The following is a 26,984-nucleotide window of genomic DNA, read 5'->3' as shown; positions in this document are numbered from 1 at the left end:
ACTCATTCACATTCCCACAGCGCCAATAAGTGGGAATTGAAGCGATGCATCCTGCAGAGAAGTTAGGCGTGTAAACCACCATGTCATCAACGAGTGCCAATTAAATGAGTACGATCAAATCTTGGCATGACACACAGTAAGGAGGGATTTTATTGAAGGGAAGGCTGACGGCTGCAAGAAATCAGATTTGCAAAGTGGAAACCAGATTAAACAAAGCATGGCCTTTGTAGGACCTGGATTTAAAATGGCCATCGTATCAATAGCAAGTAGAGAAAAAAAGTTATACCTTGTAACTGAACGAGGGCAAGTGAGGTTACCATAAATACATTTTGCTGACTTGGGAAAAAAAAAACATTCCCTTTTCAGTTTGGTGACATTTAATTGGCCAACTATTTTCTATTTCTTTTGCCTTGCCGGCGCTGATCATTGATGCGTATGCAACAAAGGTCCCGAGGAGATGAATAAAAATCAATCATCTGTGGTCAAACAAATGCTTCAGTATCGGTTAAGAGGGTTGGCATCTTCCCTGAGACGACAATCTGGATTTCAATCTTTTTGTTCGTCGCCAACATCTTCGTGGGAAAGATTCTAAACTGTGCCAAATTGGAAGCCATGCACAGTTGGTCATGAATACCTTAAATTGCTACTTTGCTGAGAAGCAACAAATTCCAAAATGGTTTTAATTACCGTTGATGAAAATATCAGAAGACCAAAACAGAGAACATGTTGACTTGTGATTTTTTTTTTACTTTACCTATACTGTGCTCCTGGAAGGTGATTGTGCTGGAGGCTTTGCCCAAAGCGCTGATTGCGGTTACGTTGACTTTGTACGGAGAGCTGGAGAAGACCTCGGGAAAGCGTACGTGGCAGCGATTCTTATGGATGGCGTCTTTTTGCACCTCCAGCGAACGTTCTTTATGTCTGTAGACCAAGAATGAGAAACAGGAGAAAAAAGAGAAAAAAAAAGATGACTACTTATCTTTCGATCAGTCAACTCCTTATTATCATTTTAATAGAGCCATAATGTTTATACAGTATTAATAAGGTGCACCTGCTGTGCTTTGAGACAGGAGAGAATGAAATATTTAAAAAGGTGGACTTTTATGGTCTAATAAGCTAATGACCTGCATACCAGATTTTGGGAGGTTTTCACTCAACATTTTGGCCTTATTATCATAACATACATGTATGTGTGAATAAAAAGTAGCATCCATTTGACTTACTGAACGTCCACTTCAAATGTGGTGGGGATGTAAGTCGAGTGCTGCTGGTGCCAGCTGCAGTAGAAGCCGTTGGGATACGTGTTGGATCGACAAGAGACTATCGGCTCCAGAGGGGAAACTGCAGAACGAAAAAAAAAAAAAAAATATATATATATACATATCATGACTATTAATCACATATAGCTGCGAGGAAGATTTGCTCATTTATTTACAATTGGCAACATTATCAATGAAATTACAATCTTCTAATTATTATTTTTTTTCCATCCAATCAACTCATGTCCCGCTGCATATTACCAATGATTTTTTTTTTTTCTTCCAATCCAATCAACATATTAGTGTAGAGAGTACAAGAGGTTCCGGAGCTCAGAACATTACACCGATATGAATGTTGATTAGTTAATTAACAAAGAACTGTACATGCAAATTAAATAGCTTCAAACATGTACTATTAGAAGAGGGGGGGGGGGTGTTGACTGTGTAATGGAAAGTGGTGGTGGGAGGGGGGTTGAAAAGTTTTGAAGTAGCCAATATTGAATGTGAATAAAAGAAGGATAGTGCAGTGGGAGCGTAACTGATGAATGAAGGAGGTTGTCCAGAAGAAGCGATGTTATGCCAACTCTGGCCTCCCTGGAGATTAGGCTCTTTTCTTCTCAGCAAGTGAAGCACACACTTGTCTACCACTCCCTTTTCCTCCCTGGGCCTCTTTGCCCTTTTTTTCTCCCCCCCCCCCCCAAAAGTTATTTCCACTACATCTAAAATACAGTAGATATTATTTGAGTGGCGAAAGGAGATAATTATTTGCCGCTGCTGTAAATTGAACCACAAACCGTCTCATCTGTTTTAAGTGCCGAGAAAATTCATTTCACACTTAGTGCTTCATTAGTCACAATCAGTAAAGTATATTACCGCAAATGGATGATATAAGAGATATTATACCATTTTTTATAGGATACATTACACATATTGGGCCTTACTTGCATAGTTTAATAAGGTCTGATTAAATAAAGGCATAAAAATACGTATTTACGATTCATTTTGATTTTGGACTATCTCCCAATTTGTTCATGATGTGACTGGCCCCTGCCGCAATGTGGAAACAAAATAATGTTGCAATCCTTTTCTTTTATATCCTCGGTGAACTTGGAGGTGGCCTGCAAATAATCAAACGAGCATACATTTGTTGATTCAGCTTTTGGCAGCGCTCCAGCCACTTCTATTGTAATATCCCTTGTCAAGGCCGAATCGGTGATACCGCTCTTATATCGGATTACATTAGCCAGTGCAGCTGTACTTAATATAGTGCCAGTGAGCGTCCACCGATAACAGAAGCATTTCACTCCCCGTTATGTTCAGTTACAAAAAGGCGTCCATTTCTCTTTAAGAACTGCAGTATTTTCTCATGGAATGCAAGACGTGGGAAAAAAACGGCGCAAATCGACAAGCGTTTGTCTTCCCTGTGGTGCTCAAGGGGAGTTCAAAATGTTTTTCCAGAACGGAGGCTTCTAAGGTGTGGCCAGATGATGGCCAGGTGTTTGGTCATGTCCAGAGGAAATCTATCACTTATGGCAGCGGCAACTAAAAAAAACAACAACAAAAAAAAACATCTTTGCATTGACCTTGATTTGAAGTGCAATTATAACACTACTTTTTAATACGTATCTAAATTATTGGAACCTTATTTTTTTTATTTTTTTTATTTGCAGTGGCAAAGCGCAGATTAAATGACAGTACAGTAGTTATTTTGCAAATTTCATCATAAAAAAGTTCTGATAGAAAACACAACTGATAGAAAGGGGTGGGGGGTCCCCAGTAGTTTCTATTTTGGTTTCATTCTGTGTCACACAGAGTTACCTGTGTTTAAGCAGTCACGGCGGCAACTAATTAACCTGTCAATAGCGTCAACAATGAAGGTGTCAGAGAGGACATCTAATCACACACAATTAATCACAAAGACTAATTGGGGCCATCTTGATCAATTTGTCCCTCATCTGAGAGCTTCAGTCAAAGTTAAAGGGGAAAAAAAAACAAGTGTTGGAAATAAACACACACACACACACACACACACACACACACACACACACACACACACACACACACACACACACACACACACACACACACACACATTGATCGGCAGGGCAGACAGACACTAAACCTCGAAGATTCGGTACTGCAAGGTATTCCTATAGGCTTTGTGGAATGAGCCCTAATCAATGCAGCCACCTTATTAAGAACTTGGATAAGCCATACTGTATATTTAAAGGCGACTTACCACTATTTAACTCATTCACTGCCATTGACGAGAATAGCCGCCCAACATTACTTTGCTGGCAGTGAATGAGTGGGAAAAACCCAACCAGTGTACACATTCCGTCCATCATTTTTTTTTTTCTTTTCACCTCCACCTTGAAACTTACTGCGGCCTGTGCTCTCTACATTAGCATCGTGCCGCATGCGACAGACACCTGCCGTTCTATAATTCATAGGGGGTCCTTTGAGCACTGCTCTGTCTCATTGAAAAGTCGCCAAAGTAGCCGCTCGTTTCAGATTCAAATCGATTGTGTTGACGCGCCAATGTGCTTTTGAATGAGAAGACGGAACGGGCCACAGACACACAATGAGACAAGAATCTCGTTCACGAACAGATGTGCGAGACACCCAGAGCGTTGCTCAACATCACATCTGACCTCAATTCCAAATCCAATAGATGCCTTTAAAGTTGTGATGTACTTGGGTACTTATTTTCATTAAATTCTTCATTAAAAACTTTGTTGTAGATCAATAAGTGCCTTTTCAAATACATAGAAGGCAATCTGGGCGTTTCTTTCAAGTAGACACAATTCGGTCCTTTGAAATACATTTGCTCTTCTTTTTTGGAAAACGGCTTCTCAAAAAAGATTTTTGTCCATCCGATGGAAATAAAAAATGCTGTATTATTCTGTTTGAAATATCTGTCTGTATTACACATGAAATATGACTGTTTTTGTGCTTGTCATTGGACTAGAACAAAAAACTCTGTCTTCTAATATATTACTTTTTTGTACACGTCAAACAAATAACCTTGGTTTTCCCTAGAAGCGTCAACAAAAGGTGTTACTGCTGTTCTCTTCGTTTCTGTGGGTGTTAATTCTTATTATATTTTAATTCAACATTTGTGTTGTCCAAACAGTTCGTCACTTAAACCTTGTCGAAAAAGAAGTTTTGACCGTCAAACTTTTTTTGGGGGGCAAATCGGCATACCCAACGAGATCCAACTAAATGTGCTATTTGTTAGCATAACGAACCAACAACGGTCATGCCAGCCCTTCATCCGTCCATCCAAAAATGCAATCCATCATCCCGATGGTAAGAGCTGTATCTTTTTCGAGCTGCCGAGAGGCCAAACTGATTTAGACAGATGGCATTGGTCTCTATTTGATTCCAAGCCAACACCAATACTCGGCCCGCTTGCATTTTAGATTAGCTAAGTCGTGTGTCATCGGAGAAACAATGATGTAAATCAAACAAAAAAGTCATAGAAAGAGACACTGAGACGCCGTGGTGCCTTTTTGTCCAGACCAGCTGGCGTGACAAAAGGTAATATAGTGAAATATTTTCATACCATTGAATATCCAGCTATATTTTATGTGTTGTTATGCAAAGTTAATTAAAAAACCACACCAAAATATTGAAGTAGGTTCCGATGAGTGGAAGCTCTCGATCAAAATTGAACCGCTACAATGTATGATGTCAGAAAAGAAATCATGGGAAATTTTCGGCTCACTTCAGTGAGTATCGAATGACTAACCCTGGTTGAAGTAATGCTCTTTATGTGATCTTTATTTAGAAAAGAACGGCCTGTTCAGAGAAGGAGAACGAGGCTAAATAAGTGTGGAAGGTTCCAATGGATATAATCGTATGAATAAATATTAAGCTGCAAAAATGACCATATGAATTCCTTGTGTCTTTACAGAAAGCTGATTCTGATGCTTCTCTAAAATGGATTTTTTTTTTTTTATCAGTAGCAACCGGATTGCCCGTAGGTGTCACTGTGCGTGAGGACGTTCTGTACCGACCTCTCGGCATTGAGTCGAGTTCTCAGCAACACAGTGTTGAGCAGTTGTTGCACTCTTTGGGCTACTTCGAAATCCCTTACGTGTCCTGTGCCGATAATTCAAAACATCAATGCCCAGAAAGTCATGGAATGTCTCAAGGGCAATTAGAAACACGTGTGAGGAATGATTTCCTGAAAGGATGAAGAAATAAAAATAATAACAAATAAATAAATAATAAATAAAAATAATGTAAATAAAAGTGGAAAAGGGAACATTTCGTCAGAATTGCTTTACTTATATGCCGATGGAATATTGACCACACGGTTTGAAAATGCCTAAATGAAGAAAACGCACATGGTGTAATACACAGTTAAAATCTGAAAGGTGGTTAGAGACGCAGAGGTTTGCATCAGCAAGCTCTCCAGGTCAGACGGCAGTAAACCTCCAATCTTATTTTACCCCGCAGCGTCTCGCGCACTCCAACATCGCACGCTCACTTAGCCAGCTGACATCACAAATCTTACTCAAACTCCGATATAACAGCTTATGTTTCGCAGGAAATAAAAACTCTCGGGGCACACGGGTAAACACAATCTCAGCTCAAGTGTTTGCTGCTAAATTTTTTCTGACGTGTCCAATGATTCCATTTAGTGAAGGTTGTTGATGCTGGGAGATGACCACATGTAGGGACGGAGCCTGAGCTGTTAGATATAATCAGAATTTTTTCCAAAAACTCCTGATGGACCCTTTTTATTTTGGTATTTTTTATGACATTTTCTTACAGTTTGTTTGTGTGCCGTGAGATTTTTGTCATGTTAAATTGGCGCCTGAATTGAGAAAAGGTTGGCAAAAGTTGATGTAAACACAACCTAGCAATCCATTTTCTATACGGCTAATACTCTTCGAGGTCACAGGGGAAGCTGAAGGCCATCTTGAATGACTTGGTGTGAAAAAGAATAATATTATTTTTATTACTTATGGAAAAACGTCAGTCCCATTCAAATAAATTCAAGGTCTAACAGTCGCACGGAATGATATCATCTGTGTAGTTCAACTGTTCTTCTTTAAGTTTACTATGATTTAATGCTAAATTCTACCGAGAGCACTTGAAGACGATAATATTGCCAGGAAATGAAACGGCAAACTATTTGAAATTCCACAACGCTAAACCTTTCATTTCATACTCAAAATATACTTAACTGGCCCGAGTCGGCTGCAAGAAACTAGTAGCGTCGAATGTCGGAGCTTAGAGGCCGCGCATTCCTTTGTTGTGACTTCATTCTTGCCATATTTGTGTTATTATTTATCTTGACAGCACAGTGAGGATTGCCAAGTGAGTTGCGGGGGGGTAAAAAAAAAAAAAGAAAGTCGCCACTCGTGAATGATTTGTTCATTTAAAAGTAATCTCCTTAACAAAACTGGGATTTGAACTTTTCAAAGCTAAGGCTGCACTTATCTGGACCTTTATGCACACTTTATTTCGGGCCTTTGTTGTTGCTATATGGCTGCCGCAATAAAAGCACCAGCATAATTTATATGAGTAAAAAAGTACTGAGGCAAAATATTCTAAGAAGTATGTTTTGTTTTATGTCATTATTATTATTTGATGCTCAAGGAAAGCAACGGAGAAATGACAATTTAGACTTGAATCAAATGGTTCAATACCGCCTCAGAGCGGGTTTGATGAAGGATTAATTAATTGTGCATGTCAGAGCAACATTAGACTTTTGAAAGTGACTTTCAACTGGGACAGTGTCAAAATGAAAGCAATCTTGGAGGGCCTTGAAAAATAAAGTCATCAGCAGTTGTCATGAGACAGAGCATTTATTTCCCTTTAGTCTTCCAGCATTATCTCATAGAAATGAAGTGGAGGATTACAAATACTAAGAGGTGGGGAACTCCATAACAGGGTGTAGAAAATGTTCTAATAATCCTGTAATAAAAAATAAAAAAATCTATAAAATATATATTAAAAATGAATGAATGAATGAATGAATGAATGAATGAATGAATAAATAAATGTCGTCAATGAACAGGTTTTTTTTTGTTAGGTATTACTCAGCACTAGACATCATTTCACGGTGCAAAATTGAAACTGACCACTATTAAATTAAATCAAGTTGAGATGCTTTTTATTCAGCGTGAGGCTCAACGCTCTACCAGCACATTAGCCTGAGGTCTTGTCACCGCTAAGGCCACTGCTGTTTAGCTGTAGCGTCCATGACAGCGAAATGAGTGACAGCTCGGGATTGACCAATCTTAGACGTCAAACTGTCAATCGCCCGTGCGCCAAAGCGCTACCTCTCAGAGGGAGACAGATAAGCCGCGCAGGTATAGCAACTGAATCCCTGGCGTCTAAACAGCTGACTCCCTTCAATTTGACTGTCACATTCGAAGCGAGGCAGACAGCGAGAACCGAGAGAAAGTGCCGCATCCAAAGCGTGGAGCCTGTTAAGCTCCGGGCCATCATTGTGAATTCAACCAGCTGCTTTGTGCAAGGGAGCACTATGTGCTTGTCTTTTTACATACCCCGTGTTCACTTTACGGCGTTATGAAAGGTGTCACATCACTGGGGGAGGCACAAAGACTTGTTTCGCACACGCCGAAACCTTTCGATACAAATATATTGGGATAGAGAAAAGCCGGGGTGACTGTCGGAGAGAGGAAGACCGCAGTTCTAAAGTAGTGACTGCGGTTGATCGAGCATCTTGAGATCTTGACATCGGCAGTGACTGTAATATATTGAACTTGAAGTGGGCGGTCGTGTTAGCAAAGAAAATAGATGGATGTGCCCAATCCTGGTTTGCATTGACATCAATTGTTTCTCTACTTGCCCTGGACAATACAATTTTACCAAGTCTATTTATAGAAGTGAAGTTGCTTCATGAACAATTAACAATTGGTTCATGAAGCAAATTCGAAGCTTCATTTTCCCCATCTTTCATTAATATTTGATCTCATTGTATCCCTAGTTTATTTTTTGCCCCTCATACCTCCCAAGTTCATCTCCCTCATTGGAGAGCTGAGATGATCTCATTGTATCCCTAGTTTTTTTTCCCTCCCAAGTTCATCTCCCCCATCACTGGGCTGTTGTTGGAGAGCTGAGGTGTTGGGAATGGGCAGTTAAAAAAAATCATCTTTCATTATTTAATTACAGACAGCTTTATTGGAACAGCTTGGCTTGAGGATGGTAATACATCATTACATTTTATCAATGCTGCTCAACTTGATGCGTGGAAAGGGCTTTGGGGGGGGGAAGACGTGTGTGTGTGGGGGTATCCGATTGGAAGCAAAGAGCCAAGATGAGGGAAAAAAAGGGGTTAAATGACAGCTATTGTTGCCTCTTCTTGCTGTCATTCACCCTAATGCTATTCATTAGACTAATTTGACAGGAAGGTCCAAACACACGCACACACACACGTGCACACACGCAACCTCAGCGCTCTAATGCATATTTACACATGGTACCCCACCCCACCCTGTTGCATTCCAAAGGGCAGTGTCAATGACAAGGAACCACCACATTACATGGCTGTTTGTTCACTCTATACGCTTGCCTTCAGCGCTATTAGCAACATTCTGAGAAAGTGCGTGTGCGTGAATAAATAAAATCTGCATGGACACAATTTACGTTCGGATGATGGGCCACAGTCATGTTTGTAAATGTCTCTCGTCAATTAAAGGGAAATAAAAAGTTTTGAAACTTGAGCAAGGCAATCAATTTTGAGATTGTGCGGCATGCGGTGCAAAGCAATGTGAGCGAGAGGCTGTCCGCAAGAAAATTGCGATCTCTCTTTAGACTAGGTAACAGTGAAATGTAATTGGGCTGAAAATTGAAAAGTGGAGCCATCTCAAAGCCCAGTTGGTGCACTGCATACCAGTGAGTAAAATGTGTGTGAATGTTTGCATCTGTGTGTGTGTTTGCTTGTGTGTGATGTGCACCTGTGTTTGTTTGCACATTAAAATCTGAGTGGGATGCCAGTCTAATCCTTGCACAGCTAGACCCCCAAGGATAACAGAATTTACTGCTGAGTGGGTGAGCCACAGAGGATACCACACACACACACACAGCCCAATGCCAGCCACCTGAGGAAAACGAAGAGTGAGAAAGAGGACATGCAAAGTTTCACTACAATCACACGGCTGGAAAACTCGAAAACTCTCTAGAGTGTCTTCTGGGCATCTCTCATAATAGTCGGGTTTATTCTCATCATATAAATCACACTTTACATTTCCTGCTACTTTATGACCATTTTCCCATAGGATTCTGATATGCTATGTAACATTTACTGTTTTATAGGCTTTCAAACAACGGACGTAACGGGACTGAATAAAAATGCATTTTTCATACACCTTACTGCAGGGGTATCAAACTCATTTTTGTCGCGGGCCGGATTGTAGTCATAGTTTTCTTCGGAGGGCCATTATGACTGTCAACCCGAATAAATGATTTTTAAAATAGACGCCAATTTGCAATTTTAGTAATGACGGGAATTGGATGCACAATTTGTCTTTGCAGGCCACCTAAAATGACATGGCGGGCCATATCTGGCCCCCGGGCCTTGCGTTTGGCACATACTGCATTTATTTTTTTTAAGAACTCTAACCTATTAATGGTCATGTAAACAGGGTCTTGTCAATATTGGTTGATTTATTTATAATTAATTGTTTATTTTTAATTTATTATTATTATTATTCTGGGTCAAGGTTCACGGCCTTGGTGCATTTTTACGTCATACAACCAAATTACGGCTTCACTGAGTCAACTATGGCATTTGAGGCTTGGCAAAGCTTCCCTCTGAGTCACTGACGGAAATGAAACAAAAATGCCTAACAGGAGGGAAGCTTCCCGTTGATGTTGTGTTTCATTTGTAAACGATGCCATGATGACCGATAGCTCAGGGGGCTTCCTTAACATTTAAAATGCAGATGCATTTGAATACGATGACATTTGGACAGCTTTTCCTTTCGTGGAAACAGACATTGAGGAACCATGAGGAGACCACAGTATTGAAGCTAATTACTTCTCTGATACCCGAAGGTTCGAATTTTAGACATTATCCAACATTATTCAGGCTTTTTTTTCTCTGACATGAATAACCGAATTCAAAAGCTACTTTAGTCATTTTTGTTTTCCCTGGTCAAGAATATGGAAAATTATTACAATACTTAACGACATACAATATATATTGGCTTGCAGACCACAAACACACAGGTGACTCTCCACTTCATAGTCCAAGTCCTCCGAGGACGGGGGGAGTAAACTGGAGAAAAGAGATGGAAAAAGAAAATGCGCTACCAAGGGAGAGAAGAGAATTACATTTAGATTTTCACTAAAGTGCAGTGTGACCCAAGACCACACACACAAGCACACACACAAACGGGCGGTGTGGCATGTGACCTCTCCTGAGAGAAGGTTGTCTAACAGACACACTGATTGATGAATCTGTCACTGCTTGTGTGTCTTTCTTATCAGACAGTCCAAGACCACACCAGCAAGCCTTTCAAGGAGTCAAACCAATCGAAGGTGAGAAGTGAGAAAAGCACTAAGGTGGAAAGAACTCGAGTTTCCCCACCTCCAAGAATATTTAAACTCAATGATTCTGTCTCGCGTTGATCGAGTAGAAAGATCGAGAAGATTTGAGATGAGGCCCTTTCACGCTGACACCACATCAATTTATTGTGACATATTCACTCAGGGTGTCATCGAAACGACGACACGGGTGCATCAGCCCCCCCCGAGGATCAAAATTGTTCTCAAACAGCCAACAAGGAAATCCTCCCTGGCAACAAGCATCACAGAAGGAAGTGATGAGGGGAAATTGACCCCTTAATTGTTCCGAGCCTACAATGCATTTTTCTCATTCACAGCTGACTTTGTTATGGGAACATGTTTCTTTATGGCTCATGAAAGATGAAGCTTCAATGCATCGTTTGTTTCCATAGTAACGCCCAATGGCGTAGCATCAGAAGACCCAAACATGCTGTTTTTATCTTCCAAAGATATATTTGTGACTTGAATTTTTTTATTCTTAAATGTCTTTTCAAAATAACCACTTTACATCAAAATATGTCTTACATTTTTATACACATATTTTTTCTTTTTATAGTTTGGTGACATCAAATCCAACATGCTTGATTCTCTGAATTCCAAAACCGGAACCATCCATGAATCTATCCACATGAGATTTTATTCCCCAGATGTCCTCCCGATTTTGACTTTGTGTCACCCATTCTCCGAGTTTTCCCTCCCACTGTTTGGCTGTCTCTCCCTCTCAGTCAGTCTCACATTCCGGGCAAGCTTGGCTTCTTTGTCTTGAATGACATCACAGACAGAAGGCCGTGACAGCAAAAGACATGAGGAATGCAAGCCAAAGAGGTATAGAGAGCATAAAAGATGGTGAGAATAACCAGATGATGGAGAGAAAGTCGGCCTAGGAATGAGAACGTGTGAAAGAGAAAGGACAAAAAAGAGCAAGAGACGGAGAAAGAATTCTATTTATTCAGCAGGGCATGAATGGACTTCACGGAGGACCCCCCCCCTCCCCCCCCCCCCACACACACACACACTTCCCACTACTAAGACCATTCCACCCCCTCTTTCTCATGGCCTCTCTCATCCCTTCATCTGTTCCCTCCCTCCCTCTCTGATTCAATGTCTTCTCGCTAATCTCCTTGAGAGGACTCAGACATTCGACCCTCCCCTCCGGCGCTATCCCGAAAAAAAAAAAAAAAAAAAAAGCTTTCACACAGTTTTTACAAAACTACACTAAACTGACAAAATGGTTACGTTTCATTTTAACGTGTCCTTATGAAATTAATTTTGAATTGATTGGCAATTTTGCTCATCAAAACTTCATTTGAGAAGTCATTTTATGGAGCAATTTTTTTTTGCCGGTTAATTAGAGGGAACTTAAGCAAAGATTTTATTATACACAAAAAATATGACACTGTAATGAACAATTAGTTATCTTTTTTTTCATAAAGTCAGCAGCAAAATGTATTTTCTTGCCTAGAAGTAAAGCGAAATTCTTTTTGAGAATTTTTATTTGGCAGCTCTGAAACTCAAAGTGTGAAAAAGTAACAACGTATCAGTCTCGCTAAAAGCTAACAAACCGAGACCATTTAAGCAAATGTTTACATTGACAATTGGCTTAATTTTTCAAAGCGCTTCCCTTTAATGTGATCCTGCAAGCTACTGATTTCAGTCTCCAGTGGAATCATTTGAAAACAGCGGTCAGGGGGGATACTAGCTGAAGGATATCGCGGCCTTCCGCAGCGGCGAAAAATGTGCAGGATGTGGAGACGTCCGCAACGGTGAAGACTGGATGAAACTTTAACTTCTAACCACCAAATCACACAAGACAGATTGTTTTCCAATGGCTAGCCCAGCTCGACCGCAGCGAAGTCTGCCAGAATTACAGAGGGGAAAAAAAAAAAAAAGGGGGGGGAAGGTACAGCAGGAGCCTGAGGGAGAACCGATGCAACTTTTATTTTTCAAACACAATATTACAAACAGGCAGACACACAGCAAAGTCAGCGGCTTTGAAAGCAAGCGAGTTTGGGTGAACTTCCCGTCACCTCTTGTGACGCGGTGAAATAATTGCAGCCTATTAGAAGAGAGGAGAAAACTCAGCCAACGTGATTATGGTTGACCAACTACAGAATGTCGGACACAAGCGGGACGGAAAACGGGTGGAGAAGATTATGTGCATGTTTGTGAATAATGACAAGAGGGCACAAAGGCAATACAGCGACAGTCCACTTGCATTTTGTTGAATTTTTTAAATTTCATTTCAGTGATTGCAAGAAATCAAAAGACCTGGATCTAGAATGAATTTTTTAAGTAGACTATAAATATACCTAAAAATGATTATTTGACGGTTCAAGTTCCAAGGCCAAATTGAAAATACCCAAAGGTACAATTTGTCTTGAAATCCATCCACCTGTTTCCAGAGATGCTTTGCTGCCACAAAATGAATAAACTCAAACTCCATGAGCTCAAGAAAAATGGTTTTCATTTTCAGTTTATTCTAAAATGACCTCTACTTCAGCTACAATAGCAAACGGACGAGTCCTAAGAAACCAACCGAGTGGCCGCACTTGCACACACACACACACGTGCAAAGACAGTAGCACTACTCCAGCTGGCCATTAGCGTGTGAGTGATGGTGCGGCATGCTCAAGCTGACTCTGGACTGCATCAGGGCCTGGCAATGCAATAAGAGCAACAAGAAGCGATCACCAAGACAGTCGCTAATAGCTTCCTCTTTCTCCCTGCTCGCTTTTCACTGACTTTTCTATTTTTCCGCCCCATAGGAGCTTTGCTTTGCTATATTTTGCTTTGCGTGGCGTGACAATGCAATATTTGTATTATTTCTAATCCAATTCCCCTCGCGGCTGTTAATTGCTTGGCTTCTCTCACCCCATTCTGTGTTTGCTTTGTAAATCGTTCAACAAGCCCTTGTTGTTATCTTCTTCGAAAAAGTCCCCCCCCCCTTATACTTGCCTTCCTGTTTGTGGTGTAGCATCCCATCCCATCCTATTTGGTAAGATGGATTAATGTTCTAATCACAACAGCGCATTACCAGTGAAAAGGAGAGTGGAAAAGATGTGATGAGTGGATGGAAGGCACTCAGAGTATGTCGGTCTTTCTTTTACTTTATGGCTTGAAATATTCCGTATTTGGTTTACATTAACACTAAGTGGCCCGGGCTTGAGTTATGGTGCCCCCCCCCCCCTTCCCCTTTGCTGGCTACTCTATTTGTTTTCATGTTTATGGTTTTGAAATATTCATATTTTGTTTTAGACTAATAACGCTAAGTGGTCTGCTTGAATGAGTTATGGTCAGTGCATCCTCTGTTTATGCAAGTATGAGGTTCATCCTACATGCTCACAAACTCACGGCCCATCAAAGGTCATGATGGAGACAAGTTATGGATATACACGATGTTCTGTATTTGACATAATATACTTCTCCACAGACGGGAACAGTGGGTGGGACTTACCGAAGATGTTCAATTGGTTGAAATCTTTGTCTCAATTGGTATTTATGAGTCAGAGCAAACTGGGAATTAATTACATGTGGGGTTCCACAAGGGTCCATTCTCGAACCACTTCTATTTAAAATATCTACGTGCCGCTTTTTGCCCAGTTGTTTGATAAATACGTTTTTGTGTCATAACATGACTATTGTTTCTTACTTTCATGAAGTGTATTCATCTAATCAATGAGTCAATGGACCAGAAAGCTCTCTGGGTCAATCCAGACAAGGCACCAGTGATTGTTTTTGGCCCTATTGTGTGTTCCCAGAACTAGAACCAAACAAAGTGAATCAGATAAAAAAACAACTTCATAATAAATTAATCTGTGGTCCATTTCTGAGCATTTATTTTTCTTTCTTTCCACCTAGTGTATTGGAATAGATCCACATCACGCACATAGTAACCATTGTCTCTGTAGCTGAAAATGATGAACAATGTTAACGTAACACCTTCTCAGACTCACGCTATTGAAGTCCAACTTTGTGCCAGATCTCACATCTGGCGTTTACCCCGAGGGTCCTTCTCAGTGGATTTTGACTGACACAAAGCTCAGATCATTGGTTTGCGGAGGACATGAAACCTCTGTTTCTGTTCTACGACAACACCTCAACTATGTTTACATGCACAAATTATTTGGCTCACTGAAATAGTCCTTACGCCTTCATTTTCTCATACTTATTTGGGAAGTCCAAGTTTTTATGCATTGGTTGCAATTCAATCTCTGAGACAAGTAACACTTGAAGCACGTCTTGGAAAGTTGTAGTAGAAAACAAAAGCTGGTTGTCATGTAAATTTGTGTTATTGACGTCATAGAAATGTTTCCGATTGTCCATATGGATACATTTGATCCAGAATCACATTTTAAATTTTGATTGTTTAATTTTATGAGGGCTTAAAAAAAAATCCAGCTTTAACAATGCATGCAAATGTTTGACCAAAAACCTCCTCGTCTATTTGAATCACAGAAAAAACACCAAATGTATTCTAAATTGGAAGGTTGCCCTTTTTGCTTGCCTTGGCCAACCTCCAGTAGACAAACTATGTGAGGTCAAGACTCGTTTTTCCATTTTCAACATTTGAGTGATGCTCAGAAAAGCATTTATATTCATTTCCTGCGTTTCCCTTTAGTTCCGCATTTGGTATCTCGAAACTGCAGCCAAGCCAGCAGCATCGGACTACTAATGAATCACAACTTCGGGCAGATATAGATGAAAAGTTTTCTAACTTTGGGTACACTTGAGGATTCCAATTTGAATGAGTGAATGAGAAACACGTGAGTACGTTGACATTTGTAAAGTTGCAGAAAAAATGCAGAAAAAGAAACATTACACAATGCCTCATCGATAGTGATTCACTCTAAAGTGTATCCACTGTGACATTAGTTATAAATACACTTGTTCCTCATTATAGACATATTAGAGTACATCTGGCATGGAGCGAGCTGGTCTCTGTCTTCTCTTTTATATCAAAAGTACACTGAAGAGAGGAGCTCATTGTTTAGTCTTCATTAATTCACAGCTGATAGACTCCAGCTGAGATTTTGAAGCCAAAATGGACTGAGTTTTAAAAGCATCAACACAAATTCACAATAGTACATCCGCCTCACGTTTCTAAGGTCGTGGGTTTGAATCCGAGCTCCGGATTTGATAATAACTACCACTTATGTGCACATGTTCCCAACACATGCTGTCTTTAGTCTGGAGTGGATCAATGCGGCTTTGTACCTTAAATGCTCGACAACATCTGTATCACACCATCCGCATGTGGGCTTCATTTGTTTACTTGTGTGTTGCACATCCTTGTGCTTGAAGAAACTATTTGTGGAGCAAGGTCCAAGCCAAGGTCTTATTTTATTTATTTTTTTCCTGTAGTGATTGTTTATGTAGTGCAGGTGATTTTTTTTTTTTTTAATACTTTTTTAGCGAAAACAATGTTTTTTTATTTTTTTACAGCCGTCCTAAATTCCTGTAGTTGTTCAAAAAAAACCAACAAATTCAACCCGTTCAATAAGAGGCTGAAATAACCGACATATGGTTCCATTTGGTTGAAAATATTACATTTGGTCAGAGCGAGTGCCAAGGCTCACTGCACATCTGCTTTTGTGGTCCAGGGTGAACTACAAAGACTGATATGCCTTTGGGTTTGAATTAATCAAATTTTTAATGAAAACGTCAGAGGTTCAAATATTGTTCCCTGCCTTTTTTGTCTGGAGTTTTCTCCGTTCCACCTGTTCTTGAGCTTTTGCGGGTGCTACAATTCGACTTGAATTCTAGATCACTTCAATATTCCCCGCTGATGGTTTGACCTTACATGTATGTCGATGAAACAACATCCAATGAGGACGCTGCGGTGTTGGCCAAATGTAGATTGGAATGTGACCTAACAAACCACTCCGTGCTTTGGCACACATAAAAAAAAAAACCCACTGATGTCACCCAAGAAAAGACGTTTCCATTCCGACCTCAACCGCAAACACGCGCACACACACACACTAGCGCAGAGGCGCTAGCATTACAGACGCTACACTATGATCACAGGAAACAATCTCAACTCTTTGGAGAGTCCTTGGTCAGAACGGAGCTGCTGTTGATTGTGCGGTTACTTTGAAGGGCAATTTCATCTGGCTCACGGAAACACGTGTGTGCGCGCGCATAAAAAGAGTGTGTGTTGACTTAACAGCGGGGGGTCAGTCACCTGGGGTGTTAGGGAATTTTCTATCCAAATATTCCCGTGTAATTGGAGACATGGGTGTACAGAGCTGACAGTGTATGTGAACGTGTGGAAAGTTGTCTGCATAACCTGCGAGTGCTTGTCTGTCTGGGTGATGCCAATGTGCACGCGTGTGTTTATGTGTGTGTATGTGTTCTGAACGCTGGCGTGAAGCCAGTGTAATAGAAGCCCTGTTTGTTTTACAAATGCCTTTTTGGATCTGGTAGGACATGTGCAGGCATACAAGCTTGTCATCAAGGTGGGTGAGTGTTTGCGTTGACTTTCAAGAGGACAACGTCCATCCTGTTGTCCCCTGAAATATACAGCCTGCCTTCAGTTCAGTGCTGATGTTAGGGATTCCACGATGACATTTGATGCTTTGGATCAGAAAAGTGGCTCATACAAGCCACCGAAAATTTGCACTTTTGCAAAAGCCTCTTCAAAATGGTCTGCTCTTAAAAATGACTCTTTCATGTGCTGCCAAGCACCAAGTTCAGATTGCATCCATCCAACCATCCATTTCGTTCTAGCTTGCTAGATTTACTCTAGGTCTAGATTAATTGAAAATCTATCTCTCTATTGCTATCTATGGTTCTCCCTCTTTCGCTGTCTCTCTCTCTCTCTGTCCATCCATCCATCCATCCATCCATCCATCCATCCATCCATCCATCCATCCATCCATCCATCCATCCATCCATCCATCCATCCATCCATCTCACTCTAGCTTGCTAGATTTACTCTAGGTCTAGATTCATTGACAATCTATCTCTCTGTTGCTATCTCTATGGCTCTCCCTCTCTCTCTCTCTCTCTCTCTCTCTCTCTCTCTCTCTCTCTCTCTCTGTCTCGCTCTCTCTCTCTCCATCCATCCATCCATCCGAAAGGGAAGTGCATGAGTCAAGTGAAAACATGTCTTGTACTAAGCAAATGTTGAAATATCTAAGCCGGGCTCTCCAACGGCACAAATCTCCTGAGAGCAAAGCAATCAATTAAAAACCCATTCCATGACCCAAGCTACAACCCCAAATACAGCCACATCTTTCAAACAGATTATAAAGTGCCAACAGACTGACCAGCAGGCACAGGTGCCCAAGGTCAAGAGAGAAAACCAACTCATTTCAGTAGTGCTTGCTTGGTCTGAGAAAAATTAAATTGTCTGTGAATTGAGTAAATTGAGCATAACATGCCTCGTGCCAAGATGGGAGCTTATCTGGGGAAAAAAAGAGACAAAAAAATAAAAATCACCTTTACACAGTCTACTTTATTTTTTTTTTCTATTTGGGTTCAGGTATCAGTCGAATACGCTTGTGACCATCAGGATGTGACACGTTGCACTTTCTGTTAGCAAAACATTTCTCTTGCCCATGGCTCACAAGTGACAACCGCATTGCAAAATTGTTGCCTGGCAAAAAGGTTTTCTGTCCTCAACTGCTGTTCGGCGCCATTAAAAAAAAAGCTTGATGGCCATCACACAGCTCTTGGTTGTTAGGCAACATCATTTTCCACTTGAAGGCTTTGAATAATCTTCAGTCAGTACAGGTATAACTTTAGCATTCAAGGAGTTTTTATTTCATAAGTGGTGGGAGTAGAAGGCCTTGAGATCCGGTTTGAAAAAAAAAAAAATGCCATGAATAGCGCAATGATACGATTGGCTGAAATTTGAAGACAAGAGCTCTTTTCTTTATTAATAAGCAAAGCATTTGCATTAGTATGCAAAACAACCATTTGCATCCATAAAAAAAATGGCCTTATTGATGGCTATTCATCAACCACAACCTGGCTTTTATGGTTACGATACATTTGCATCACAAAGTGTTTTTTTTTTTTGCCACAAAAGAGTTTCCGCTGGCATAAGTTGAAAGGTTGTTGTGCTTGTTACCCATGCCAAAGGGCATCTTGTGTCTTCGTATGAGGGCATGAGAAAATGCCACTACTCTGTGCGGAGTTGTTTGTGCAAGGATAAAAAAAAGGCCTGAAAATAAATGAATAACAATATATTATAATATATATATATATTATAAATACATATTTTTCATTAAAATTAAGTAAAGTCGTTTTCATTTGAAATTGACGTGAAAAGTTCATCACTCCATAAATCCCATAAATTTTGCAATTGATCATAGAAATGTTCTATTACAGGATTTTGCAACGCTAGTATAAGGATTGATTATAGAATTTTTCTATTATAGAATTTGAGAATGGTTGCTGCCATGCCTGTACATTGTGTTTGTTTACATCTTTTTTTATCTTCTTCTCAAAATAAATAAATAAATAAATAAATACATAAATAAATACATAAATAAATACAATAATTATATACTAGAGAGACTGTGACAGAAGTGTAAAACGGGACAAAAATGTTTGGGGTGGGGGGGCAACACGGGCAAATGTTCAAATCCACAAATGACCAAAAAAAAAAAAACTCTGGAGTTGTTAAATAGAAACCATGGAAGCAGGCTGCTGAAATTTGCCGGAAAAGACACGAGAAAAAAGAAAGGGAGCATGGGAAAAATGCATTGAGGGGCTAAGTGAAAAAAGATGGTGCGTTTGATAGGCTTTATGTTGCGCTTGGGTGATGAAATCATGAATGAACGCCTGCTGCGGACCGCTCTTTCAGGATGCGTCCACACATGAAAACAGATTGTCAGACAAACAAAAAAACACTCCGAAAATGAGCCCAGCTTTCCTCTTATTGTGTCGCGGAACACACATTCACACACACACACAAATCAAATCCCATCTCACCATCCTCCCATTGCGCTCTTATGCATCTTTCCCACCCTTTCACCTTCTCTCAAGCTCCCCTCACACTTCTTCATTGCTCTTCACACTAAACGCAAGGTGACAGTCCATAGCCCGAGAGGCAGAGATCAACATGGAACGGGAGGAAAGGTGACAGGAAGATTTGAGGGCGAGCAGACAATTCCCTCAGCGTGAGTAGACGCAATGTGATACGTGACCAAAAGTGTTTGGGCACCAGCAATGTGTTGTTTAAAAAAAAAAAAAATACAAAAATGTGTTATATTCTCAACAAGATGTTTGTTCAACACGCACAAACAAGATTGCTTTATGGGAACTGTTAGGAAAATGGAAAGCTCAAATTGCTTTTTGTAACCTTGACACGAGCAATAGGCACAGATGACAAATACAAAAAACATGAGAAGAACACAGAAGTGCTCTGAGATCTGCACATTTGGGTCCGTTAGTGGAACCCAAACACGGTGAAGCTGCATTTAACTGTTATGCCGCATACGAATGAAATAAGCTGTCAACAAAAGCTGGATAAACTTTGACGGACCCGTGAAATATTTCAACTTTACAAAACAATTTGGCATGCTTTCCAAACTTCTATTAGGGCATTATTTTACTGATGAAAAAAAAATAAATCTTGTAACAACAGGCAGACCGTATTTCTATATTTCTTGCTCATTTGGTATCGATGTAATAAATGTAGTTTATTTCCCCCTCATTTTAGGGTCTAATGCAATATCAAGTTTGTAAAATGACAAACAGCATGTGCAAATCACAACGGAAAAAAACCCGATTTATTTAGCTCATCGAATGGCCACTGAGATGAGCTCGATTAATTAATTTACGACTGCGGGGAAATACTGAGCTAATACGGTCTGGCTCGCCGCCTCGATTCCAAACTTATTGGTCAGGGTTGACTAACTGTGTCAAGTATGTATTTGTCAAAGTCAGGAAACCAATTCTTTATGGACTTCACTTTGCTTGCATCAGGGAAGCATATTTTAAAAGCTTTTGGATGGAATCAACCGATGAAACAATTGTCACTCGGGAGAGTTGGACGCCGGCAAAAGCCGTTTCCTGATTTATTACCTGCATAGAGTTCATCAGTGCAGGTTGGTATGGAAAAGCGTCTGAGTGCCAATGTTGACACTGGCTATCAAGATCCTACACGCTGCCATTTAACCTGTCAAGGCTGTGATTTAATACAAAGCACAAGTCTGTCGGGGTGAAATTATGGGACTCCGGCAAAGCTTTTCCAGCCGGCAAAAGTCGTGCTAGGGATGGAGATTCCCGCCGCAGGATTAGAGCGCTAAAAAAAAAAAAAACCTTGGCCTACCCTTTTACCCTAACATTGTCTGAAACAGATGATGATTTGCCAAGAAGTCAAACTGCCGTTGTTTAGCACCATCTATTGTCAAGGAGGACTTACTCAATATCAGAAATTATTTTAAATACCAGTGACTGGTATCGGAACTTTTTTTTACTACTGTATTAGCCTACATTTGTGACGGACTAGGAGACGTAGCATAGGAAGAGAACGCTTGGACTATAAAATTCCCTCAACTCATCACCAACCTCTTAAAGACTGCTAGCATTTATTAACTACATGTCACTCCCTGACACTTAATGGAAATGAAAGAAACTGAGGATGAGCATTTTAGGGACTCAAGCAACATAAACGAAGCCAAAGATTGATGGAAAAGGTCAAACATGCCTGATAAGTGTATTGACATGGGAGCATGCAACAGATGGAATATTAAATTACAGACTTGAAGGACATATTAAATTAGAAAGGGGTGAGGGAGGGGAAAAAAGGGAGGGTGGGGACTTTTTAGAGTGATGTGCTGTCAGATGATGAAGAGCGGATGATGTTCCTTTGATGCATCACAGGAAACTCAAAGGCCTGCTCGGGATGCCTACAAACAGGAATCTGTGTTTGTGGCCCTTTCAAGTGTATAGGACATTTGTTTTAATGACACGTATCTAAGGGGCGTTTTACAGCTCTTCGCTATAAAATCGAGGAAACTCTGCTGCTGCAAGGTCGGCATTGCAAATGAGAATACGCTTACCTGGATGAATAAAGGTGAAGTAAATGGAAATAAAGAAAAATCATACACGCAGGTTTAATGTGGCGGTGCGAATGTTTCTATTATATGGCTTCTATTCACCTGCTATGCAATACAAATGATACAAACAAAATTTATATGGAAGTTGAAGTTACGGGTATCTCCAATTTCGATGTATTCTTCAACTTCTGGTTGGTTGGTGAGTCTAAGCTGCAGAAATAGCTCTTACAGTATGTACAAGTATTGTTGCTTTAAATCCTCAAATCCTCTTATCAGACAAATGCAGAGCTCCGAAATGTGCTTTAAGATTTATAAACAACAGCCTGTAAGGTTGAAAGAAACATTGCGGTTTTCTCTGTGAAGTTTAATTAACATGTTTATCTTGCGTTCAGGCCGAGGCGAGATAAATTGTTGTGTTTATATTCTGATTATTTTCTTTCAGGAACAAATGCATCGTATGATTTGATCTTACAAAATATCAAAAAGGAAACTCAAGCCTTGAATAAGAGCTGTGCAAAAAAACCAATACAATACTCGTTCCAAAACTGAAAAGCAAACTAATTCCTGGCACAACAAAGAAATCTGCATGGAAAAACTTGTTTAATGATCCGAAGAAAAACGAATAACTCTATGTCAGGGATATTATTTTAATATGATTCTAAACAAACACATTTCACGTACCATCAATTAACGACTGCTGACTTTCTAATGAAAGTCAACTCTACCATTGTCTACAATGTTATTTCAAGCATTCCAAAGGAGATGTGTTGTCTTGCTCATTACTCGGAGATGATAACAGCAAAACAAAATATTGCAGAACCATTTTCAAGGTGTCTGAACCCTAATTGCATTTTTAATAAAATTCTTGGCAGGCATGCGTAAGTGCATGTCTGGCTTCTTTAGGTGCACAAATTACATCTGGAATGTTATTTACGTGTGCTTCCTTATACACACACACACAAACACAGAGTCACGGGCTCCAGCTGGTAAACTCTAAAACATGTTGATGTTGAAGCTTCTAATGGCCGTCATTAATCACGTGATACTAAATCACTTTAGAGACGGATGGCGGTGGGCAGCAAGAGAGTGAAATAAAATGGAAAATATGATGAAGGACGAATGTAATGGAGAGTGAAAATGGAGCTAAGAAAGAGGCAAACAGGGAGCAGCAAATTTTAGGGTGGATGCTTCATGTTAATAGAGCGCTCGCAGCGACACTAATCTGTCATTGTCGTCACGTGAAAGTTTAGTGTGGCAACACTTGAATCACATGACTAAAACCGACAGAGGCTGACATATTTGTTTTTTTTTTATTGGAATGTGAAAGAGGAAACACATTTGAATAAAAATCAATAGACGCATCTGAAAATAATCATCTAAAGAAAGTTTGCAATTTTTGTCATTGTGACTGATACCAAATATAGTTACGGATTAGACAAGATTAGATTAAAAAAAAAAAACAATAGAAGAGAATTATCTGGCTTTTACTTCTCCCTGTTGTGCTTGTCAATTTGTGAGTCAAGGCCAAGTGCAGCTCCCGTATCATTAGTAGTGCGGGCGAGAAAACACATGCCATTTCTAAATACACAACACGCCGGGTAAACACTTTGACCTTGAATGCGACCCAAGCGGAAAGAAAAACCCACGTCAGCACGCTCTACTGCCATCACAACTACTAGCTTCTGTGTAATCTGTGTGTGTTTGTAGGGTGGTCCTAAAAAGTAGGCTTTTATATTTTTTTTTGGGTGGTCTCCAGAAGACAACAAATACAAGACTGTGTGTTTGTGTGAGTACATGGCATAACCACCGCGTGAAGGCTAAATGACCGGTTTGGATAATGTCAGGGGAAATTCCCAGGCCAGATTATACATAGATCAATTTTCATGTGGCTTCAGTGGTCGTCGGACGTTACTATGCATTTATCTTTGCTTGTAGCTAAGTACACACGCAAGTATGTGCTAGCATAACCATGTTTACGACCTCTTGAATTAGAACTCTTAAATAAACACCAAATTACAGCGTGTTTGTTCTATGTGTCACTGGAGGTTCTTTTTGCACAAAAATGTAAAATATGTATGAGTCAAATCAATAAGCTAAGTAGTCATTACTATCGAAAGCCCGTTTTTAAACGCTTATTGGGATTCATGCATGCATGCGTGTAGTGCATACAGTGTGTTAACTGCAAGGTAAGGATTAATTGCAGACACCTGCTTTACATTTCTCCATTAGCATTTTAAGCATTTCGCTAAAGCCCTCGCATGGAATGATTTATAATGCGTGCGAGGAGAGCTAAAGAGAGAGAGCAGTTGGGGAAAATGTTACCAGACAAAAGCAAGGCCAGGTGCAGTGAGGGAATGAATGGAAGTGAAGAGGAACGTCAAGGTATTTTTTTTTTTTAAGAGATGCTTTCACTGTTCAATAAGAAAAGATGGAGTCGAGGCGGCTGCTTCACCACGGGCTAGCGAGAGTTTATAATGCATGGAATTGAAATGATTGCTTAAAACCAAATCAAAGGAGATGCGAGCTTTGATTTAGACTGCAACTTTTTTCTTATGGCTTTGAATGAGGCACAAGAGCACCAGCAGCAACTTGTAGGATGAAAGCATCATTGGAAACATTTATGGAGCTAGTGGGCTGCAACTGTGGATGTGCTGAAAGTTAGCTTTTGACTTCAAAGTCAGCTCAAAGTACAGAAGAGCCGACAAAGACCATCATTGCATGCATCAAGCATATACATACATTGAAACAATCTATGTCGAGAGAAAGGTGAATGCAAAGTCTCTTTCCCTGAGCTCAAGTCTACATTTTGAAGAACAATGCGAGCACGCTATTACAGCAAAGCTAAATAGCCATTTAGCTAAAGATCAAAAGCGTAATGACACCCCTACATCACATTACCCCAGCGCCTCCTGCCTATGACACCGAAATATAATCGAATAAATTATGTTTCATTTACCCACGAGGCCATTAATCCCACTTTAATGGCTCAGCTTTGCATCTGAATTCCCTTCCAATGGCTTGTAATACCTTTCACCTCTAAGGACACACAGCTAAGTAATGTGCTGTGAAAGCCGGATTCACAGGTGTGTTTCCAAAACTCGAGACATTGCCCTTGACATTCCTATTTCCTGCATTATGAATTTTATAATAAGCAACCGGAGAGACTCCAAAGGATTTCAGAAGATATGATAAATTGTTGTCAGGTAAGAGCCTTCCATGAATAATTCATTTTTTTTATTTTTTTTAAACTGCAGTGGACAGCAGACATTGTCTCCCGGGAAATGGATCTTGAGCCTGGAAACAAGTTAGACCATTGGAATTGAAATCTATAATGACACCAGCGACGAGATCTAATAAGCTTCTCTAATACATTTTCTAAAAGGGTATTTGATGCTCGAGGTGTTGGACAATAGCTGGTCATTAACCTGGAGGTCATCGTATCGAGACGCTGAGGACAAATGTCAGGTTGTAATCTCAAACGACCAAACTGATGAGATGGATGGATACCTTCTTACGCCACGGCCTTTATTCCACAAGTCTCGGTCCTATATTTAGTTGATGGATTGCCATTTGAGCATAAAACACAATAATATTAACGATGTCACTCACATTAGTTGCAAAATGAGATTCAATGTAAACAAACATCTGACGTTTCTGTTGAAATCTGTTTCATGTCACAAAGGTCATTCTTAGTCCAAGCAGCACTTAACTAAGTTAAATATTATTCCCAAAATTCCAAAACATTATTTTTCCATGACTTTATTTCACCTAAGGGAAAATAATTACAAATCCAAACAAATCTGACCTCTTGGAATTTACTGCCTTGATTCTCAAGTGTGTTAAGAAACAAAACCTCACGTTTCATAATCCCAACGGTGTTTGCAAAGAAGACTCATATTTCAAAGTCAAACCGTTTCAGCGAGCGTCGGATGAATGGAAACTGTAAATATCTTCAATGTCAAATTGAGCATGAATGCTTATGTGTTCAGTTGTGGCTTTACATACAAAAAAAAAAAAATCCCAATGTGTACGTCTGAAAGACTGAATACCTCCCTTGTGTAGTTATTTATCTAATTGCTGAATGCATAAATAATTCCCATTCCCTGCTCCCCCATGGCCATCATTAAGGGTGGAGGGAAACACCCCCAGCTGTGCCGGCATTTGTGCAGATACGCTCATGCATCTGTATGTTTTTGCTCTCCTTGTACCGATCTCGGTGAGAGTTTGTGCAAACACACCGAAATCACGCGTTAGCACGCCTAAGCACATCGCAGTCACACCTCAACGCTTTTATAGACCTTCCGAGCATTTATTTCCGAGCCTCTCCCGAACATCAAGATAAGCACTTATCATTTATTGAGGGAGAATAGACAGACGCGTGTTCGCTCGTGTGGATATTTGGTACATTTTCACCGTTCTGTGTTATTTAAGTCGAGCCATTGTCCGATCCATCCGAGTTCTCCGGTTCAGGGTCACAAGTCACAGCATGGGCTGGACTCTACAGAATTTCTGCTGACTAAGAGGAACATGGATGACTACACCTTGGACTGGTTGCCAATCTATCACGGGGTAATTGTCGAGAAGGTATTAGGTGGGGATTGATTCTATGCCCGGGTTGCTCGGGAGTCACCTGAGCGATTCACGATATGGCCAGTGGCTGCCAATCAAATTTCAATAGATAACATGACTCAAAAATCCGGGCAAAAAAATACCAATAAGAGACTGAGACATTTTCAGATTCATAGCCGATGTCCGACATTACTAATAGCCTCGGAAACGGTTGCAATAATGAGCTCCACGGCTATTGCAACACCGGGAGTCGGGATGTTATTGATAATTCTCTCTTCATTTCCCAAAAAGGCATTCACACATTGGTTTTTGCTGAGTCATGAAAATGACAGTACCGGTGGGAAAGGTTGCCCGTAGCAAAAGTTAGGTTAATTATATCCTAATAAGCTTTACAGCAATTATGCAGAAGACTACCAGGGCAAAATAAGATAAAAAAAAAAATGCAATGATTAAGTCAACTCGTATGTTCAATGTGATTGGGGGAGCAGAAATATAAGGATTAAAAAAAACCTCTATTGGGACCCATACAATACATGAGGAGCCTGGGGTCAAAAGTAATTTATATGACGAAGCTAATCTCTAATTA

At 40.2% G+C, this 26,984-nt stretch overlaps 1 protein-coding gene across 3 annotated transcripts in view; it reads right to left on the bottom strand.

The window, feature by feature from the left end:
* The window catches only part of cntfr (ciliary neurotrophic factor receptor), a 100,559-nt gene that overhangs the window by 15,046 nt on the left and 58,529 nt on the right, over window positions 1-26,984 (bottom strand). For all 3 annotated transcript variants that reach the window (XM_085926160.1, XM_085926162.1, XM_085926161.1), the window contains exons 5-6: window positions 1,224-1,341; window positions 755-921 (exon numbers count right to left, since the gene is read on the bottom strand). In XM_085926160.1, the coding sequence (XP_085782286.1) occupies window positions 755-921; window positions 1,224-1,341 (285 nt within the window). The remainder of the gene's footprint in view (window positions 1-754; window positions 922-1,223; window positions 1,342-26,984) is intronic.

The sequence above is a fragment of the Syngnathus leptorhynchus genome, chromosome 12 (assembly GCF_054491065.1).
Source record: "Syngnathus leptorhynchus isolate UIUO chromosome 12, UIUO_Slep, whole genome shotgun sequence".
Taxonomy (NCBI): domain Eukaryota; kingdom Metazoa; phylum Chordata; class Actinopteri; order Syngnathiformes; family Syngnathidae; genus Syngnathus; species Syngnathus leptorhynchus.
The sequence above is the reverse complement of the archived record's forward strand: the minus strand, read 5'-3'. Positions and strand labels throughout refer to the sequence as shown.